The sequence below is a fragment of the Gekko japonicus genome, unplaced genomic scaffold, assembly GCF_001447785.1.
Source record: "Gekko japonicus isolate JY-2015 unplaced genomic scaffold, Gekko_japonicus_V1.1 scaffold2791, whole genome shotgun sequence".
Classification (NCBI taxonomy): domain Eukaryota; kingdom Metazoa; phylum Chordata; class Lepidosauria; order Squamata; family Gekkonidae; genus Gekko; species Gekko japonicus.
Window position 1 is genome coordinate 19,936 of NW_015170973.1, and position 22,064 is coordinate 41,999.

Consider the following 22,064-nt stretch of genomic DNA (forward strand, 5'->3'; position numbering starts at 1 on the left):
CAAACCTTAAAAACTCTGTTCACATCCGAACCGGTGCTGGCACATCCCGATGAGAGGAAAAAATTTGTAGTTCAAACTGATGCTTCGGATGTGTCCATGGGAGGGGCCATCCTTCAGAAGGGGGCAGATGGTAAACTACACCCCCTCGCGTACGTTTCCAAGAAGTTCTCGGAGGCCGAACGCCGCTGGTCTGTGTGGGAGAAAGAGGCGGCGGGAATTCGCCTCGCGCTAGTGACGTGGAGGCATTGGCTGGAGAGGGCCAGGGTCCCGTTTGAAGTCTGGACTGATCACAAAAACCTGGAGACCCTAACCCCCCCCCCCCGGCAGCCTAAACGCGAAACAATTGTGCTGGGCTGACTTCTTTTCTAAGTTCACCTTCACCCTTCATCATTTCCCTGGGGTGGCTAATTCTATTGCGGACAGGCTATCCCGCCTCCCCCAACATGCCAGTCAAAGAGACATCGTCATAGACTCTGTTTTCACTCCAGCCCAACTGGGAGGGGCGGTGACTACTCGGAGCCAGGCTGCGAACATTCCGGCTCCGCAGGAAAAAACCACGGCCCCTTCGTTGCAATGGGAGGGGAAGTTCCTGTCAGCCCTCTCAGACCAGGAGCTACAAATCTTGGAAGGGAGGGAGGGGTGTGCTAGGAGGGAGAACGGTTGCTGGTACAAGGACGATAAATTGTGTGTTCCGATGGCGTTGAGGGGGGAGGTGATGGGGGCGGCGCATGGATCCAAGTTGGCGGGACACTCGGGATTTCTGAAAACTCTGCAACTGTTGCAAGAGTCCACCATTTTTACCAGGGAAACTGATCTCTGCTACCTGAAGAGCAGTTGTAATTCTGAGTGATCTCTAGCCCTCACCTGGAGATTGGCAACAATGGTCTCCAGGAGGAAAAGTACAGTCTTTGCAGTGGGGACCAAAGCAGCTTACATAATTCTCCTCTCCCCTTTTGATCTGCACAACAACCCTGTGAGGTAGGTTAGGCTGAATGTCTGTGACTGGTCCAAAATCACCCACTGGGTGGTCTGGAGGACCCTGCTCTGAAGTGCTAACTGCTATGCCACGCTGGCTGTGCTATCACCTGGTATCACAACTGAACTCCAGACAACTGATCTTTTTCTCCCTCCTGAGAAAATAACTGCTTTGGAGGGTGGACTCTATGGCATTCTGTTCAGCTGAGGCTTCTCCCCTCCATAAACTCTGGCTTCCATAAACTCCATCCAGGAATTTTTCAGCTTGCATCTGGCAACCCTAGTCAGGATTGGCCCCAATGAGTTCCCCACAAAGGCCAAAGTAGGCCTGAAAAGAGCCTTCCCCCCACCTTTTTACTGACAGAACCAAGCGTGGTTGCCTAGCAACAGCCACTGAGGAGAAAGTAGGGTTGCCAGCTCTGAGTAGGGAAATACCGGGAGATTTGGGGGGTGGATCCTGTGGAGGGAAGGGTTTGTGGAGGAGAAGGACTCAGCAGGTTATAGTGTCATAGGGCCTACCCTCCAAAGCAGTCATTTTCTCCAGGGGAACTGATCTGTCATCTGGAGATCAGTTGCCACAGTGGGAGATCTCCAGGTCCCACCTGGAGTTTGGGAACCCTTGGGGAAAGTGAGCCACACAGCAGGAGGAAAAGAGAATGGTTTGATGGCCACTGGCCCACCTCAGTAGCCAGCCAGCCACAGAAGAGCCAAGCAGGAGAAGCATCTTTTTCAAGAGAGACAACCATTTTGGCAGTTCATTCTGACAGAGGGAAGAGTGGCCAAGCTGGCAGTGGGCAGGGGAGATGACTCAGCCCCCAGCCAATGGCACGCGAGTACTCTTGAGTGGCAGTTGATGGGCCAATGGCTGATGGAGCTTTACAACACAGCCAATGGGAGAGCTGGAAAGTGCCAATATGCTGGGCTTTTATACACACACACACACACACACACACTAGGAATAAGGCTCATAGAAATAAATGCAATGAGCTCTAGAAAGAGGATCTGGGCGGGTGCCTTGGCTTTGGGCACTTAGTGTCAATTTGCTGTGGTGACTTCAGCAGGGTATAATGACACAGAGTCCACCATTTTCTCTAGGGGAACTGATCTCTGTGTCAGCAAGCTGTCATGTTTGATCCATTGTATATATGCTTCACCTGTCAGAACCTCTTACCCTGCATTGCTTTCTGTATTAACTCATCTGTTGATAGTTGTTGCTTAGTGACCCTTGCGCATGCTCATAAACAGCAAGCTTGTTAGCGAAACGCAAAAACATGTCAAGGGCAGGTGGGAGATAAGGAAGATCGCTTTTGTCTACTGCTATTGCTTAGAGCCTGGGAACTAAGATGTTATGGAATATCCAGACCGTTATGATTCCCATTACTTTGGCGCTGGATTTCCCGGGCGGGAAAGTATCTCATTGGTATAGAGTCTGTTTGAACTTTGTTCATGTAACCTGCTTGATGTATTGTATGCCATTCTAAACAGAAACCTTGTTAGTGAAACATCTTTTCAATAAAGTCATCCTCTTGACTGAGAAGTGACTCGTGGATCGATGGTAACCTTACATTAAGATGGAAGAACACCAGCCTGGTAATGTGCAAAACTGGGGCCTCCGTGTTTAAGGAGGCATCCAAAAGCATGCCTAAGCTCTTGACAGATGACACTGGTATTAGTGGCACCCCATCAAAAGTAGGAAGCCTGGATTCCAATCCTGAAGCTCCCCCCCCCAATCTTCATCAGATTCAGTTTCAGCCTGCTTTTTTTTAAACCATCCCACCATGGCCTCCAAATCCTCGGCTAGATTTTGCATGGCGGTAGTCAGGTGGCCGTCCAATAACAGATACAGCTGGGTATCATCAGCGTACTGGTGACACCCAAGCCTGAAACTCTGTGCCAGCTGGGCAAGGGGGTGCATATATATGTAAAATAACATCGGAGAGAGGAGTGCCCCCTGTGGAACCCCACATAACAAGGATTTACAGGCCGTGGCTGGGTGGCTCAGACTGAGTCAGCTGAAGCTGAACCCGGCGCAGATGGAGGTCCTGTGCCTGGGTGATATAGGATTGGGGGTCCCACTCTTGGCCTTCGATGGGGCACCTTTGGTGCAAGCTTCGGAGGTTAGAAGTTTGGAAGTGCTCCTGGACCCCACCTTAACGATGGAGGTCCAGGTGGTGGCCACTGCCAAAGCAGCCTTTTATCATCTATGGCTGGTGCGGCAGTTGGTCCCCTTCCTTAGCCGCAATGATCTGGCCACAGTGATCCATGCGACGGTCACCTCGAGGCTAGACTACTGTAACTCTCTCTACATGGGGCTGCCTTTGTCACAAATTCGGAGGCTGCAGTTGGTGCAGAATGCGGCAGCCAGGTTGGTAGTGGGTGCCTCTAAATGGGATCACATCCAACCTGTGCTCAAAGCGCTGCACTGGCTGCCTATAGCATTCCGGATTCACTTCAAAGTGCTGGTGCTTACCTTTAAAGCCCTACATGGCCAAGGTCCGGCATACCTGAGGGACCGCCTTTCCCCATACAGGCCCCAAAGAACACTTCGGTCGGGGTCACAACACCGCCTAGTGACCCCGGGTCCTAAAGAGCCCAGGCTTGCTGCCACAAGGGCCAGGTCCTTCTCGGTGGCGGCTCCTACCTGGTGGAATGAGCTCCCAGAGGAGATCAGGGCCCTGCGGGACCTCTTACAGTTCCGCAGGGCCTGCAAGACAGAGCTCTTCCGCCAGGCTTTTGAGTAGGAGCCTGCGCCGCCATCAACACCACCAAGCAACTGCAGAGCAATTCAGCCAGGTTGGGCCCACTGGCCGTCTGGAACATCTTGGCCCATGGCATCCCCCTCTTTGATCCCACCGTGATATACAACAGGGAGTGAGTATTTTAGTCGCTGATGTATCCTGTAAGATGTGAGTTTTGTCCTAATTGTTTTAACTTGTTCTATTTCCATTGCACTTTTGTGCCTTAATTGTTTTAACCCTGTTGTATTTTATTGCACTGTTGTGCCTATGTAAGCCACCCTGAGCCCATGTGCGGGGAGGGCAGGGTATAAATGAAATAAAACAAATAAATAAATTTACAACAATTGTAAAATCCAGTTTACATGATATATTATACCATTGCTATTTCATTGTTCTTTAATTTGTGTGATCCAGTTTTATTGCAATGTATGTCTAACCCGTGCTTGTGTTGGTTCTCTGGGGCTAAATGAGGAAAAGCCTTGCAAGATGAATTGATTTAGATGGAATTTCTTTAGCTCAAAACCCACCATATAGAAAAATACAAAGAAAAAAAGTTTATGTCACTAACCACATGGACTTAATAGACAATAGAATCCTAGAACGGATATCTCTCCGAGTTCAATTTAAATGAAGGGGCCTTTGTTGCAAAATTCTATGGAAAGCCAGTTCAGTTTCTTTTCCAATCCAGCAAGGTGCTAAAAATTCACTTTGCTCACCAAAGAAAGTTCAGCTCCAACAGACTGAACAATAAAGTAACAGGATTATATTAATTAGCATCTTGAAAGTTGTAGCTCTGCAATGACAATATAATTACAACAATAGTACCAGTAGAAAAGAGCAAGAGTCCAGCAGCACCTTAAAGACTAACAAAATTTGTGGCAGGGTATGGATTTTCATGTGTCATGACTCACAAATCTCATACCCTATCAGAAATTTTGTTAGTCTAGAAGAAGAAGAGATTGGATTTATACCCTGCCCTTCACTACCTGAAGGAGTCTCAGAGCGGCTTACAATCGCCTTTCCCTTCCCCTACCCACAACAGACACCCTGTGAGGTAGGTGGGGCTGAGAGAGCTCTTTTGAGGACTGCCCTTGAGAGAACAGCTCTAAAAGAACTTATGACTGACCCAAGGTCATACCAGCAGCTGCATGTGGAGGAGTGGGGAATCAAACCCAGTTTCCCCAGATTAAAGTCCACGCTCCTAACCACGACACCAAACTGGTGCTACTGGACGTTTGCTGTTTTCTACTTCTACAGCCAAACACAGCTACCCACCTTGATCTAACAGTAGTACCAGTGATGTTAATTTAATTGTCTCCTTTACTGATTATTTTTTCATATACATCATTTCCAGTGACCTTACAGAAGGTGAGAAGAAACCAGGAAGTCTTATCCAGCTTCCCAGCAAAACTCTCTTTGACCAGCAAACGCTTCATTCCATGACTTTGCTGCCTACTTGACTGACAGCACAATTCTAAAAAGAGTTACAATATTGTTGACTTCCCATTGACTTCAATTTACTCAGAAGGGCGCAACTTTGCTTACCTTTTCACAACCAGTTTCTGCAGGGTGACATAAAGTCTTTTAAAAACCTTACTAAAGACAGAATTTTAAATTTAAACAATGTTGAGTCCAATTATGTCTTTGAACTGTGCATGTCATACAGGACTTTGTTCTATGAGCATTCTTCTATAAAGGCTTATCTGTGCAATAAAACAACCTTTAACCCAGTGATCAAAAGACCTTGCTTTGTTAACCAACAGTTATAATCAATGGATGCAGTTATCTAGGGCTGGACTGTTACCTATGGCTGGCTAAGCCTGCAAGAAGATATGGAATGCATGTTTGTTTTCCATCCAAGTAGCTGGATGCGATTCTGAGTCAGGCCTCAGGATCTGGATTGTAGCAGGAAGACGAATTTGCTCTACTGACCAGGCCAGAGGAGAAGGCTGTGTCACTTGCCAATAAAAAAACCTTGAAATGTTGCACAGCCTGTTCCTCCGTGATCTTAATTTTGGGTTATTCCATGTCACAAACAGAATACAAGAAAACTTTATTGTGGCTTTTGAAAGGTCAGTAGTCTCCACTTCCCTTTGGCCTGGCAGGGCTTCCTCTGCAAGCTATCATGGTTGTGTGAACCTACAGAAGATGCAAGAAAGATTTCCCTCATTATGGCATGTTCTAGATATCCTGTACACTTCATTCTTTAATCCCTGGAATAAACCAACAGTTTAATTTGTGTGAACTGTGGGCTTAGTTGCTGGTCTCAGATGGAGATGCTGAGCAATCATTTCACAGCATAGCCAAGAATATGGGGACGTGTCGGGGTCCAGTTCAGTGGGGCTTGTATGTGCCGCAGCTTCAGTTCAGAGAACTGCCCATTCTCCAGATCCTTCCAAGTCTCTCTTATCAAAGAACAGCCATCTCCCAAATATTTCCAGGTAGGATCATAGATTTGCTGCCAAAAGTAGCCCCAGCTGGATCGGTCAGCAGCCACATGCTCCATGAAATAGAATGCACCACCCTGTAAATGAAATAAAATGTTTAAATGTGCTCCAGGGAAACAAACGCATGAGAATAACAGTGCCACAATTTACCACTGAGGGTGATCAATGACTAACACAAATTGATTCCTAATGAACTTCAAAATGTAGTTTAGTGAGTTTGAAACAGGGGAGTTTGGGTCAGAAAAGTCCAGAACTCTGTTGCCCATCTTTTTTTGTCCATAGGTGACCACACTAAAAAACTGTGGAGTGACATCTTACAGGACACCCCTGTAGTGTAGGGTTGCCAGTTCTGGGTTGGAAAATACCTGGAGACTTTGGGGGTGGAACCAGGAGAGGGCGGGGTTTGGGGAGGGGAGGGGCCTCAGCATGGTACAATGGCATAGAGTCCACCCTTCAAAGCAGCAATTTTCTCCAGGGGAGCTGATCTCTGTCAGCTGGAGATCAGTTGTAAAAGTGGGGGATCTCCAGTCCCCCCCCCCGAGGCTGGCAACCCTACCTGGGCCAGGGCAATCAGGCAGGAAATGATGCAACAGTAATGGCATTGGAACACTGTGTTGCTGACATGTGTCTCTGTGGGGAGGGGAAGTGGGTGAGTCGTGCAGAGTTATTTCTTACCTTAATACCTGCCCCTCCTAGACCAAAATCTAGAAACATCTTGGAAGAATTTTTCTCAGTCTATTTGCTCTGAGGATACCTGGACCTTTCTTTTGTAAAAGTAACCACAGTATTATCTGGGTTTAATCCAGGTCACATGACCAAGGCAGTATGTGGGTGGGCAAAATATGAAATATTAGAACAGTGAGCGCCATTGTGGTACCGTGCTGCCCACTTGTGTGCTCCGTGGTGGCCACTTGTTCTTCCACGAAGCGAACAGTCAACCCTAACTTTCCTAGACTTCATAAGAGAAGGAGGTGTTGGTTCAGGAAGCATCAACTTTATGTCTACAAGGAATACAAATTTGGAAATTGTAGGAGGATGTTGGCTTGGTATCTGCTAACATTTTTTTTAATTAATATTTTATTGAATTTTTCACAAAGTATAATCAAGTAACCTTATAATTTGACATTAAATGCTAACATTTTTGAAACCTCCAAATGTTTTCTGCTTGATCCAAACCTGAACGGCAGCCATTTTGCGAGTGGTTCCCACCAGCAGCTATTTTGTTATGCTGCCCACTAACTGTTTCCAAAATTCCCAAAGTGCCCACAGGTTCAACATGATTGGGAACCCCTATATGAGATGCTCTATGATCCTCCACCTGCAGTCTAAAGTGGTACAGTTGATTCTACCAAAGGTTTCAAGTACTGAAAGGCAAAAACACTATAAGGGGCAGGATCAACCTACCCACAGGTAGGCCCCCGAGGTGGTGAAACCAAAGGGGTCAAAGGGCACAGCTAACAGGAAATGCATTTTTTTTTTGCTAATGTGAACAACTTGTGGGTCCCATCAAGCAATGCACCTATGTACAATGACAAGCCAGCATGGATAAACTTCATGAAATCCAAGTTCCCACTGTGCCATAAGCACAAGGCAAGAATTACAACTCAAGTTCTCGAAGTAAGAACTCAAGAAACAGATGAGAGCACCATACTTTTAGTCACATGTGTAACACACATACATGCAGCCTATTTTAACAAATTAAGTGTTCGGAACACATTCTGGAAAACGTTTCGCCCATTTTACAGCTGGGAAACATTGGGGCTATATATATACATACGTGTGTGTGTCTCTCTGTGTGTGAAAGAACTCGGAACTCAAAAAACTGCTTAACAGATGACACGAGAAAGTGACCCATGCTTCAGTAAAAAAAGCTGAGCACAACAGTACTGAGAGCCTCCTGGCAAGACGCCTCAGTTTAAGAAAAACCTGTGCGGATGATCAGTTGCAGGCCAGGTAGCAGCTATGGTGACAGGCCTCCTCTGTCTGAATGGATACTGGTCACTCTTACCACTATACGACTCTACCTCCTCATTCTGCTCCTTCTGCAGACCAGACCTGCTTATAAACCTGAATGGAAATTAACAGTACAAACCTATGCAGAGCCACTGAAGTCAGTGAGAATGGAGTGAATCGTCAAAGGCCTGTGTTGCGTATATATTCCAGCTTCTGAAGATCTCAGGGGATATATGGAAGAGTCCGGGGTGGTGGGGGGGGGAGAGAGCTTAAGTGTAATAATGGCTGCGGTCACATGGAGCATTAGCCACGCCACAGAGACGGAAGATTGGCGGATATTCCGGGCGCGATCAAACCGCAACATCTGGGAAGCGTAGAGCTCCCATGTCGAACCCGAGGCTTCCCACCGAAGATGCGCCGTAAAAAACTAGTACTTCTGAGGTACTAGTTTCTGGAAACCGCGGGGCAAGGGCGGGCGTCTGATCATGCTTCTGGTGGTAGCTCGTGGCATCTGGCGCCCGCCCATGTCCCATCGCAAAAAGTCCCCCCCCAAGTCTCCACGGGATGCGCACAAGCACCCAATGGCGCATGCGCACACCACAACCCCCGCCATGCCGCAGGATTGACGTATGATCGGCACCTCCCCCCGAACCACGGGATGTCGGCTGGACGTTTGATCTGGCGGCCGCACGGTAGTTTGCTCCAGGGCAAACAGCCACGCCTCCTCCCCCCGATATCCGATGTGACCAGGACCAATGGGTGCCAACAAGATCTTTGAGGTTTTATGTTCAGGGTGCACTTTTGAGTAAACTTCCTCCTGGGTTTGTTCCCAGTTCTATAAAATATAGTGCATTTATAGTTCTGCTTTTATGGTGTAAGTACAGTAAGACTGATTTAAATATGGAAGTTTCTGGGGGGGAACTCATCCTGCACGACAGGGGGGAAAAGCTTGTGCAATTTCATCATGTTTAAACTCGGTCAACAGCCAGGAAGCAGAACCAATTCAGGTCATGGTCAGACGTGCCTTTAGAGCCGACTCAGCTGTGAATGCCTGACAGATCTAAAGGGCATGATTAGACAGCAACATCTGGGAAAGGTCCCACAGCTGTCAGCTCCCCGTGCTGCCCCGCCACGGAAGCGGAGTTAAAAGACACTGGGGAAAGTCTGGTCCTAATGCTTGCCAATGGGCCACAGACAGACTTTCCCCTGTCTGATGGCTCAAGCACACACTCAAGCCATTGGGATGGTCTGTTCATTCCATCTTGACTCAGTGCTGTTTTTTTCCTCGCTTAGCAGTATGCGCATAACCACATACTCCATGGGGAACCCTCTGTACCGAGGTGCAATTCTTTGTTTATGCGCATGGGAAACAAAAGGCAAAAAAACCCACTTGGCTGCATGTGCCGTCTGATCACACAGTGACAGGCTGCACCCGCAGCTACAAAGGATGTGTGCTTGCGCAATGCCGTGTCAATTTCCACTGGGGGAAACAGGCTCGCTTCCCTTCCATACCAAATGGCACGTCTGATCACAGCATGAGTGTATTTATGCAGATCAAATATTATGTATAAGTAGGTACAAAAATATGCAAAAATTAGGATAACATTTTGAGGAGAGGGACTACCATGTAATTTTTGACCTTTTGTAGCAGACATGGGATCCCTGTATTTTTGTTACTGTAAATTTAAGGATTAAAACCTACCCCAGGATTCTAATTTACATGCTAGTTTTTTACTGGCTTGTTGGATTTGACTGGCATGCGAGCAAGGGAAACCTTTACCTTAGTAAAACTACATTCTGGAAGGTATAAAGGTATGAACAGTCAACAAACTTCAGAGCTGGCCACACACAATTGCATAATAAAGGCTCTACCCTGTTTCCACCTGTGTTGCACCATAAATCCTAAATGTTGGAAGTAAATCCCACTGAAGTTCAGCATTCTTGGTAACCTGATTCAACAGGCTTATAACTATATAGTTTCAGGCAAGGATGTTAAGCAAAATTACCTGATAGTAAACTCCATTTGAATAGATGGCCTTTGCTTCCAGGAAGAGAGGTATTTAGGATAGAAGTATATGTTTGAATAAAAAAACAGGGAGAAAGATTTGTGGTAAACCACATATTCTGTAAGTGTCAGAACATAGGGCTGCTGCCAAAAATGTCAAATAGGTTATCCCTATGCCTTGGCTGGAAGGGCGGAGTGGAAATTTAATAAATCAAATCAAATAAGTTATCCCCTCCCACTATGAAATGTATATTTCAATATACACAATATCCTGACAACATCGTTTCTCCACTCTAGTTCCAAGGCATTGACAAATGTTTGTGGGTGTGGGAAAAGTCCCAGTGTAATGATATCAGGAAACAAGCTAAGTTGAACTATACTTATGGGGATGGAACATGACATGTGGCTGTCATTTGCAATAGCATCTTGGTGTTTCAGATGATATATAGATCCATACTCAAAGGTAACAGCGTTCTGTGCGCCTTGGTGTTTAGTCATGCCGGCCACATGACCACGGAAACATCTTCAGACAGCGCTGGCTCTTTGGCTTTGAAACGGAGATGAGCACCGCAACCCTAGAGTCGGACTCGACTGGCTTTCGAGCAAGGGAACCTTTACCTTTACTCAAAGTTTAGGTCGTGGCAAGTTTGTCCCCCTCCTTCATTTGTCATTCTGGTATCTTTGTCTCAAATATGCTACACTTGTGATGTGATTTCCGTTGACAGTTTTTAGATAGAAACATGGTTGTGTGTAAATGAGAGCTTCATTTATAAAAAGTGAAAGTCTTCAAAAAGGTACTCGCAAATCACATCGTTTTTTCTGAAAAGAAATTGGTTAGAATAATAGCAAAGTTAGGTATTCTCAGTCAAGTTTGCAGAACCAGCAGCTTTTATGCCCAACTTCAATAGGCTAATTTTTTTTTTTGGGGGGGGGGGAGTCTTTTTTCCCCAAGTGCAAAAAGAACTTCTGGTCAATAGATTTCAGAGAGGAATAAATGTCACACAGGATAAAGAGAGGGAGACGGATTTTCACTGACTGTCATTTTGGGTAGGTGCTACTAGACAAAATGCAAAGGATTCTGGCAAAAAAATACAACGGTAATTTTTTCTCTCACTTCTCACATTTTATACATTCTTTCCCCCCAAATCATTTGTGAAAATATTATCAAAGTCTGATTTTTAAAAGAAAAAAAATGTTCTAACATTCAAAACAGCAGGACTTCTGATGCACCTCTGGAGGTCTTGGGGACAGTTCTGCATATGCTGTGGGTCCTCTTCTGGATTAAACATTGATTGAAGAAAGGGAAACCAAGAGTAGGAATAAATGGGCAGTTTCCACAATAGAAGTGAGTAGTGGGGTCCCACAAGGATTGGTACAGGCCGGGACTGCAGCAATTTAATTTATTCATAAATGATTTGGGGATCAGCAGTGTATTAGCCAAGTTTGCACATGATGCCAAATTATTCAGGATGGTGGAAACCAAGGCAGACTGTAAAGAGCTCCAGGAAGGAAACTCTCCCTAAATTGGGTGAGCAGGCAATTTATGTGAAGGTGATGCACACTGGAATGAATAAAAATGCTAATTTTAAACAGAAGCTGATGGGGCCTGAAGTGGCCAGAACTGAGATTGAAGGAGGTCTTGGGGTGGTAGTGGATAGCTCAATGAAAACAGATGTTCCAAGGTGGTTTGCCATTGCCTGCCTCTGCATCGCAACCCTGCACTTCCTTGGTGGTCTCCCACCCATCTAAGTTCTAATAAGGACCGACCCCTGCTTAGCTTCTGAGATCTGAGGAGCCTCGGCTACCCTGGGCCATCCAGATCAGGGCATACTAATTATACCCATTTTTTAAAAAAAAATCATTTTCAGCTTCATTTCCACTCTGGCTGTAATTTTTGTTTGCTTGCCTCCCCTCCACTTGGGATGATATTAACAGATGCTCTACCCCTCTCAGCCAAAGGATTTCCCCTGCCAAATTTCCAACAGATGGACAGGGAGAGCACAGGCCTGCATTTGGCAGCCTAAGAAAGCAGGCTGCACGACACAGAGGGCACAAGCAATATCTAAATATTAAACGAAATTTTGCCTCTCCCTCCAGCACTGTGCCGCCTCCTGCCCTGTTCCTCCTGGACCTGTCTCCTAGTGCCGACTTCCCTCTCATTGTTCACCCCCCACCCCACCCCAAACACTGTTCTCTCCGCATAACCCACACGAGCCGAGCCTATCAAAGATGTCTCTCCGCTTCACTGTTTGGCACTTACCCGTCTGAGTATTCTCAGGACTTCCTTTAGAACGGCGGGGACACTGGCCACAGAGCACAGGACCAGCGTGCAAACCACCACATCCACGGAGCTGTCAGGCACCTGATGGAGGTCCTCCCCGGAGGCCACAATGAAACGCTCGAACTGGAGGTGCTGGTTCTCAGCCATGCTCTGCTGGAGATACTTTTGGAAGTTGGGGTTCGGGTCCGTGCATGTCACCTGACAGCCCGGCGGGTAGAACTGAAAGTTGGCCCCACTGCCCGTGCCGATCTCGAGCACCGTGAGCTCTCCCGAAGACCCAGTGAAGTCCTCCAGATTGCTGAACAGCAGCTCCTTCTCCCTGTGAAGTTTCTGGTTATAGCGTTTGCTAAACTTGCTGATGAAACAGGGGAAGACTCTCTTACAAATCGCATCCCAGTAGCCCAGGAAGGAGAGCACATAAATGGGCAGTGCAAGGAATTTGACGCAGCCTTGGAAGAGGGGAACCAGCACCATCCCTGCAACAGTAACTGCCTCAGTAATCTCGCTGCAGAGCTCTCCGGCTTTCTCTTGCGAACTGTTCCTGGTCTTGCTGAAGGCGGCTTTCGCACTAAACTCGTTCCATCCGGCTTCTCCTGCCCGCTGTCTCCATCGTTCTCTTTTAAAGCGGTACCGACTCGTTTAATCCCTGGCGCTGAAAAGATAGCCTCTGTGGATAAAAGTGAAAGATGCTTGCAAGCCTGCTTATTCAGACAAATATCTGAAAGGTCTTAACCTAAGTATGCCGACTTTGTTTAAATACACAAGGAGGGCTACCTAAGCACACATCTGCTATGCAAACTGAAATGGGTTTAAATTTTATTCTCTTTTCCTTGCATCTGTTGCAGTTTTTAGCCCACCCTGCCTTCCTCTATTCAAGGGACAAGATATTTTTCTTCAGGCCTGCTGGGAATCATGGAAATAAACCTTTCCCCATCCCCCCAGTAAATAATGGAAATTTTAGAGAAAATTGAAATACACAAAATACTTACCAAGTATAAAATTATTGTTCAGCTTTAACACCGCAAACTGCATCACGAGAGCCAGCATGGTGCAGTGGTTAAGAGTGGTGGACTCTATTCTGGAGAACAATTTGATTCCCCACTAGGGGTGTGAGTTCAGCATAAACTGAGCTAGATAAATACATGGCTGAGTCCGAGCAATTTTTTTGCTTTTATTTGGGTAAGCTGTACCAAGGAGGGGGCGGTGGTGGCTCAGAGGTTAAGACACTGAGCTTCAAACCAGAAGGTCGGTAGCTCGGCAGTTCGAGACCCGAGTGCCGCGTGACGGAGTGAGCTCCTGTCTCTCGCCCCAGCGCCTGCCAACCTAGCAGTTCGAAAGCAAGAAATTGCAAGTAGATAAAAAGGTTGAGCGAACTCCAGAGCATGAGGGAAGACAGGAGGGTCTGGCATGACCATGGGGTCGCGAAGAGTCAGACTTGACTATGTGAATGAACAATAACAACAACAAAAAAGGTACCACTTCAGTGGGAAGGTAACAGCGTTCTGTGTGCCTTGACATTTAGTCATGCTGGCTACATGACCATGGAGAAGTCTTTGGACAGTGCTGGCTCTTTGGCTTGGAAATGGAGATGAGCACCTCCCACTAGAGTTGGATTTGACTGGCTTTCGAGCAAGGGGAACCTTTACCTTTTTATACCAAGGAGAGGATCAGTTGGGGCAGCAGGAGCTGAGAGCTCTGCCCCACCTCGGCTGGGGAGCTCCTCAAGCCAGGTCTGCGTGCAGCGATGGGGAGAGGCCTCACTGTCACACCCAGATCCTGGGGCCAGCTTTGTGGCACACCAGATACATGAAACCACAAGTAAAGGACAGTTCTTCCAAAGGATATAAAGGCCCATTCTGCATCTAGCATTTGCTCGGTTGTTTTACCAAACCCACGCTGCAACACAAATTCCCCTACACATTGCATGCTACTTTCGCTCTCTTTGATTGTTGGAATTTATTGTAGCCTCCACACTGCATGCCGGTTTCACTTCCTTTGATCTCTTGGTTTTATGATACTGTCTGCAGTCAGTATGGCATTGGCCTGGGGTATTTAAAGCCACATCTTTTTCTGTTCCAGTGTGGGTTTGGTAAAACAATGGAGCGAATGCTAGATGCAGAATGGGCCAAAGTGTGCCTGTGGGTGACACAGTTGTTATCAGGGGTCATTTCGTAGAAAAAGAGCTAGGGGGACTCATTAGCATAACTCATTAGCATATGCCACACCCCCTGACATCACCGGAAGTGTGTCCTCCCCACAGCCGGCGGCGACCTCCAGCGGGCACCAGCAGGGAGCTCCAGGCCCCGCCCTCCCGCACCTCACCCGGGGGGATGGCGTCTCCCCGCGTCCCCCCCCCAAATGACCCCTGGTTGTTATGCTCTGCGCTGCTGAGAACATTAACTTGCTTCATACCTTTGAAGCAGGTAGCTACATTTTTCTCATGAGAAATGCTTTCCCCTGTAGGCATATCCAGCATATCCTGCGAGCTTTTGCCCTCCTGCCAACTAAGCTGGCTTTTTCTATAATGATATTATGAACCAGATATTATTATACACCAGATTGCTCTAAAAGAGCAATCCAGGACACTAAATGCTTATGTTCCTGCATGCAAGGGAAGTACAAGAAACTGAAAGTGCACCTCTAAATTGGGAATGGGTTTAAAACTAAACTTGATCTCTATGCTTACTCAAGGTAACTTATTTGTTTCCCAGCTGTCAAGTGAACACATTCGACTTCAACACTATTTAAACCTGTGCTATAATGACACTGAAGTGTGTTTCTGAGCTTCTGAGCTAGTTTGGTGTAGTGGTTAAGTGCGCGGATTCTAAATCTGGAAGAACCGGGTTTGATTCTCCACTCCTCCACTTGCACCTGCTGGATGATCTTGGGCAAGCTGTAGTTCTGGCACAGCTGTTCTTTAAAAAGAGCAGTTTCTGTCAGAGCTCTCTCAGCCCCGCCTACCTCACAGGGTGTCTGTTGTGGGGAGGGGAAGGGAAAGGAGTTTGTAAGTCGCTCTGAGACTCCCTTGGGTAGTGAAGGGCAGGGTATAAATCCAGTCTCTTCTCTTGTTCTTCTCTAAAGGTCACTTAGAGGTGCTTGAATTGGGAAACTTGCCTTCTATGAATATGCTGGGCACGTGTATATGAGACAGTATGTGGGCAGTCCAGCCTCTTGGACCCCTACATAACAACAACCACCCATTTGATTCAAATGTGTGGAGCCTGTTTTACTGAACAGAAATGGAGACAGTCGACCAAGAAACACATTTAAAAAGGCCAGCCTGGATTTACACACAACAAATGGAAATCCAGTTACTACCCACCCCTCCAAAATCAAAGGTACAAAGACGGCAGCATCATAATTTACTGGAGACTGGTGCGCTAGGCACTGAATGGCAACAAACTGCATGCTTTACAGAGAAAAACCCTCTCTACCTGTAGCTGCTGTCCAAAATTAGCACGCAGAGATGATGTTGTGGGTTAGGGTTAAGGCTGTTTCTTAAGAATGTTTACACATATGGACTAGAAGTAAAAAATTCTAAAGTCAGTTTTTTAATAAAACTAAATAATAACCTTCTTGGGTTAACAATTGTGTCCTTGAAATGTGAATGTAATCAGTGCCCAAACATTTGTGCCTAAGTCTGTGAGCAGAAGGGCTTATCTGTGCAACAAAACAAATGTTAATCCAGTAATCAAAAGTCCTTGGTTTGTTAACCAACAGTTATAATCAATGGATGCAGTTATCCATAGGGATGGGCACGATCCAAAAAAAGGCAGATTGTTTCAGGGTCCATGGCAGCCCATGGACCGAATTCCGGACTGAACCAAACCAGCCTCATATGGACCGAACTGGTCCAGCGAGTTCAGGATGCGGCAGAAAGGGGGGGGGGCTCCCAGGATGGGACTTCCCTTCCCCCTGGCCGTGGTGAGCTGCAGCCAGGAGAAAGGGGGAGGGATTTCCCGGGAAGGGACTTCATTTAACTCTCTGATTTTGCTCTCCCTCTTCGAAGCAATGGGGAGCAAAACCAGCCATAAAACCCTTTGGGTTTGCTCCCTGCTGATTCAAGGGTGGGTGGGGGGAGCAAAACCAGAGGGTTAAATATGGGGTTGAAGTGCCTCCCAGGGGGCATTTCACCCCTCCTTTCTGCTGGCTCAGCTGTCTCGGGCTCCCTGGCGCATCCCATTTAAAGGGGCAGTGTGAGGGAGCCTGAGACAACTGAGCTGGCAGAGAGAACAGCCCAGAAGAGTTGAACCAAACATGCCAAAATTTGCTAAATGTTCAGGGAGCATCTCTTCCCGAGCCCCGAACTGGCCCAAGTTCAGCCTGAATTTTGACTTGCGAGCCAGTTCATGCCTATCCCTCGTTATCCATGTTCATGGGTGGCTAAGCCTGCACAATGACATAAAATGCATGTTTTTCATCCAAGAGCTGGAGCAGAAGAGCAGAGGACCAAGGATATGATTCTGGGTCAGGCCTAAGGATCTGGATTGTAGCAGGAAGGAGAATTTGCTCTACTGACCAGGCAAGAGAAGGAGGCCAGGCTTCTGGTATTTATACTGGCACAGCCAGTCCAGAGGCCTCATGCTGGTTGTCACAGGTTCTGATATTGCACAGCCTGTTTCCTTCTGTGCCTGAATGGACCAGAGTGTGCAAAAGGGGTCCCGATCTTGCAAACAGGAGTGGGCACATCATAAAATATCTACCACAGGAGCCACGGTCAATGACAGAATGGCTGCCATTGGCGTTTGGGGGGGGGCAGTCACCAAATGTCAGGTAGTTGCAAGCCAAACATCTTCCTAGAATAGGCAGCTGTTTCTGATTGGGTGCTTCCATCAGACCTAGAGGTGATACCTTCTGTCATGATCATGGAACCGTTGGTGCGGCCTACAGGTTCTGAGGAGGCCTAGTGGCTCCAGGGAAGCCTGTATTGAAGTAGTCATCAGGGCCTACATTTCCCAGGTTCCCTCTGGACCCTGTGATTGGGTAACAGGAGATTTTGGAGGGAAAACTACACCAGCAGGGGAACAAACGGTGGTGCCTGGGAAGAGGAGATAAAAGGCCTTGCCCAGAGTGGGAGGGTGTTCTCTCTCAGGGAGCAGGGCTGGTGGAAGCCGCTGCAGACAGAGGGATCCCTCATCCTGCATTGGGATTTATTATTTTACTGATTTACCTGCCTTTACTTTGCTCATTTTTCCTACTTGATATTAATCTAAAGTTGTTGTTAAATTTCTTAATAAAACTATTTGTTTTTCTGCCTGGGTCCTCACGCCTCATTTGGTCATGTATGAAGGGGAGACTTGCTGTAAAAGTACTGTATAAAGGGGTAGGGTGGGTGTTCTGGGCCCTCCCAAGGAGACCCATACCAGAGTGGTGGCAGCCAATAGTGAACCTTCCTAGCCGCTGCCCACGACACCTTCCTAGGTTCTTCTGAAGTGCTTCCTGCTCCCCTGAGGTGGAGGGAAGGGAAACCAGGACAGGCTGCCATTTTTGATGAAGATGTTCTAGGGAAGAAGTAGGGTGACAGGAAACCCATCAGTGGGTACTATGATGCCCATGGCTGCCTGTGGCAGTAATCTCCAAAAGTCCCACCTTCCCTCCAGGGCTATGAATCAATCCTTGTGATTTTGGCCTCATGTAAATCCAAGTGTTTATCAGCCAGTCTGAGTCCATGGAACTCCACTATGAAGGTGGTGGCGAGCAAACCTTATTTTAAAAGGGGGGGGGGAACCTCCCTTCAGAAAGGGAGTTCAAGGCTGCAGAGAACAGCATCAGTTTAGCTTACAAAAGCAATAAGTTAAATAAATACTTCCACGCTGACGCTGCCCCTCTTCTTTCCTCACTCTGCTATATACAAAGGTTTCATCAAAATGTAACACAAACAATCAAGAACATTTGCTGAATAAACATTAAAACCATTTAAGGACAGAGACTCATACAATCATTGTGTAACAGGGAAGGACTTGCACGTGACCACCATGACTTATAGTGGTACTTCTTGCATCACCACAATGCTGCCCTGTAAACAGGTTCCAAATCTCCAGATTTAAGGTACAGCATGTAATGTAGGCTGAAGAGTGGGCTATGAGAAAAATAGGAGAGGCTGCGATTAGAGACTGAAATGCAGGATACCATGTTGATTCACACAAACTTCACCAAAAAAGTAGGTATGTCATGCGGACCTTCAAAAAATGTCCCAAAACGGCTGCCATCAGGATGCTGACAATACCCAGCATAGTGGAGCAGAAGCCCTGAACTGCTGTCTTGTGGATGTGGAAAAAAAAAATCTATATATCTGTTTCTCAAGTGAGGCCCCATCTGTGGATATCTAAATCCATGGATCAGAACCACACTGACACTAAACAGATTTTCCTGAAAATTTGGGGGACTCTGAGGTTTGCAGAAAAATCTGACATCTTAAAAAATACAAGGTGTTTTTTTTAATTTCTCCCCCAATTAAAAAGGTGCTGTCAGTGCATGAATAGACAATGCAGTTACCGTTCTTCAGAGCTGGTGGCATCAGCATCCAGGAGCATCTCTAGGCTCAGAGCAACTCCTGGACACCAATTGCAGCTGTGCCGGGAGGCCTGGAGCTGCACCTGGCTCAGTGACAGGGAAGCCATTCTGGGCCCTGTCCAACTTTCAGATGCCACAACTACTGCAGCCAGTCCCAGTGGCAGTGGCTGAAGCCTGAAGATGTGTCCAGCTCAGTGATGGAGGGGAGGATGGGTTTTTCCCCCTCCATAAGTCTTGCAGGCCCCCATCAGCAACAGGAGATCAAGGTAAGGGGGGAGAGTTGGGGGGATATTGACAAGAAGGGGAGGGGGAAAGAAAAAGGGAGTATTGTCAGAGAAAGGGAGGGCAGAGGGGATGGATTGACAGAGAAAGGGTGGGGGTAAAACAGAAGGGGGTAGGTTGACAGCTAAGGGGAAGAGGGGGAAGCAGGGGTCCTGTGGGGGGGGAGCGGGCGGGGACGCCATCCCCCTGGGTGAGGTGCGGGAGGGCGGGGCCTGGAGCTCCCTGCTGGTGCCCGCTGGAGGTCGCCGCCGGCTGTGGAGAGGACACACTTCCGGTGATGTCAGGGGGTGTGGCATATGCTAATGAGTTATGCTAATGAGTCCCCCTAGCTCTTTTTCTACGAAATGACCCCTGGGGGGAAGATTGTGAGAGAAGGGGAGGTGGAGTAATAGAGAGAGTGGGTAGGTTGACAGGGAAGGGGAGGGGAAGATTGATGGAGAAGGGATGGGGCAAAAGTGAGAGGGGGTAGGGTGACAGGGAAGGGGAAAGAGAGACAGGGAGGAGATTGTCAGTGAAGGGGAGGGGGAGAAAGAGAGGCGGGGAAGACTGACAGAAGAGGAGAGGGTGAGAAAGGGGGGGGAGATTGTTAGAGAAGAGGGGAGAGGGAAGGAAGCAAAGGGTGAGGAATGGATGCACCCTCCCCGCACCTTTCTTGTGGGTCCCTCCTTGTTCAAACTAAACCCTGAAAATGCTGGTTGGGAAGGTGGAGGTGTGGAAGGACACCATGGTCCCCACATTTGATGGGCTTTAAGCTGACCCTTGCTCACTTAACAGCTTTGAGGTTATACTGGATTCAGCATCAGTGCTGGAGAAGCAAGTTAATGCAGCTACTAAAAATGCCCTCTTCCAACTCAGTCTACCCTTGGTATGGCCTATCTGGCCATCTGGATTCACACCACAGTGACGTCAAGACTAGACTGCTGTAATGCATTTTGCATTGGTCTCCCCTCAAAATCTGCTCCGAAACTCTAGTTTGTGCAGAATGCCATGGTTTGACTATGATCAGGATACGATTGCCAACTCTGGGTTGAGAAATTCCTAAAGATTTGGGGGTGCAGCCTATGGTTTTTTTTTTTTTTTTTAAAGATGTAAGGGACTTCAGTAGTTTGTGATGCTCATAGAGTCCACCCTCCAAAGCAGCCACTTTCTCCAGGGGAACAGATGTCTGTAAGGAGATCAGTTTTATATATCTCTTTAAGTATTCTATAGCCTTTGGATGGATTCTAAAAATGATTCAAAAGATATTTTAAAAAATCCCCCCCCCCACCAGTGGGCATGAAGACAAGTTATACAAAGAAAAAGGGAGAACCTATGGTGATCAAGGCTCCAATTTCATCCAGGTCAGACTACTGCAATGCACTTTACTTGGGGCTGTCATTGAAAACAGTCTAGAAACTTTGGCTCATTGTCAGGACCAGGATGCAGGGATCGTAGCACCCCAAGGCTGAAAGATCTGCACTGGCTGCCCAGTTGTTTCTGGCACAATTCAAAGTGCTGGTTCTTACCTTTAAAGCCCCAAATGGCTTGGGACCAGGGTATGTGGAAAAACGCTTCCTCCCATATTGTCCACCCTACCAGTTAAGATCTGTCTCACCCGGCCTGCTGTCTGTGCCCCTACTTTGAGATGTGAGGCTACCAGAGACAGGGCTTTTTCAGTAGTGGCACCTTGCTTATGGACTGCCCTTCCTCTGGAGGCTCATCTGGCACCTATCCTGCTTTCTTTAGACACCAGGCCAAAACGTTTCTGTTCACCCAGGCTTTTCATTGAGCAGTTGATTTTTAACACCATTTTAGTCTGGTAACTTATTTTAAACCACAGGTGGTCTTTTTATGGTCTATGCTTTTAATGCTGAATTTTAATTAATATCTTTAATGTTTTGTTTTTATTACTTTTATTTTGTAAATGGCAGAAACATTTTCTCAATGAATAAATTAAAGGAAGATATATATGTGGCTTGGAGGCCCTGATTTGGCAGAAAGGCAGGATATAAATGTTTAAAATGAATGGATTTTAAAAATCCTATAGCGTTAATAAAATGAAAAGAAAAATTTAATCTAAATTTCAGAAACCGGAGGGCAAATATAGTGGAAGATGTCAAAGAACAGATTACTGAAACAACTGAAAAGGCAGAAAGTCTTGAATGTGCATTTAAACTATTAGATAAAAACAAGAAAGAAGACCCGTGAAACTCGCGGGGGGTGGCGGCGGGGGAGCTCAAAACTCAGCAGGCGGAGGAGGAGGAACCAGCAGGAGCAGGTAAGCTTTCCCCCCCATCCTGCCAGTTCCTTCGTCTCCTCCCCCCCGTGATCGCCCCCCCGCCTCCTCCCCCAGCTCCTCGTCAGTCCCTTCCCCCCGCTGCAAAGCGAGGCCCGCGCGGCTTGTAGCCGCTGGACCTCGCCACCTCCCCCCCTCCCGGCTGCAAAGCGAGGCCCATGCGGCTTGTAGCCGCCAGGCCTCGTCGCTTCCCCCCCTGCAGGGGATGCTTTGTCACTTTCGGGGGGATTTAAGTATCCCCTCGATATTTTTTTAAAGGTTTCAGATTTTTGTGCATACCTGGGGATTGCCCCAAGTGTGCACAAACATCTCCCTCCCCCCCCAGGTGCCCCCGATGTGCGGAAATAAGTATCCGCACGCAGGGGGCGCCTTTCGGTATTGGATATATAGATTTCAGTAAATGTACAGAGAGAAAACGAGGCTGTCTGACAATATCAGTGAGACAAACCGCTGTAAAAGGGATGTTAATATCAGAATTTTAAGTTTAAAATAAGGAGTAGAAGGTTCCAATCTGGGAAATATTTAATTGATTTATTAGCAGGGTGCTTAGACTTATATGCACTGTGGTGGCTCAGAGGTTAAGACACTGAGCTGC

General features: G+C 47.2%; 1 protein-coding gene across 1 annotated transcript; it reads right to left on the bottom strand.

The window, feature by feature from the left end:
• Positions 1 to 5,966: 5,966 nt before the first annotated feature.
• LOC107116931 (methyltransferase-like protein 7A) lies at positions 5,967 to 12,873 on the bottom strand. The gene is made up of 2 exons (XM_015418957.1): positions 12,379 to 12,873; positions 5,967 to 6,237 (listed from the first exon to the last, which is right to left on the bottom strand). The coding sequence occupies exons 1-2, from the start codon at positions 12,871 to 12,873 to the stop codon at positions 6,001 to 6,003; spliced, it is 732 nt and encodes a 243-aa protein (XP_015274443.1). The 3' UTR covers positions 5,967 to 6,000.
• Between the last annotated feature and the right edge of the window lie 9,191 nt (positions 12,874 to 22,064).

Excerpts from the sequence above, each read along its gene's own strand:
- LOC107116931 (XM_015418957.1), bottom strand. The coding sequence starts at position 12,873 with ATGGTGCTGGTTCCCCTCTTCCAAGGCTGCGTCAAATTCCTTGCACTG. Across the intron at positions 6,238-12,378 it reads TCCTGAGAATACTCAGACGG|GGTGGTGCATTCTATTTCAT; the intron begins GTAAGTGCCAAA and ends TTTCATTTACAG.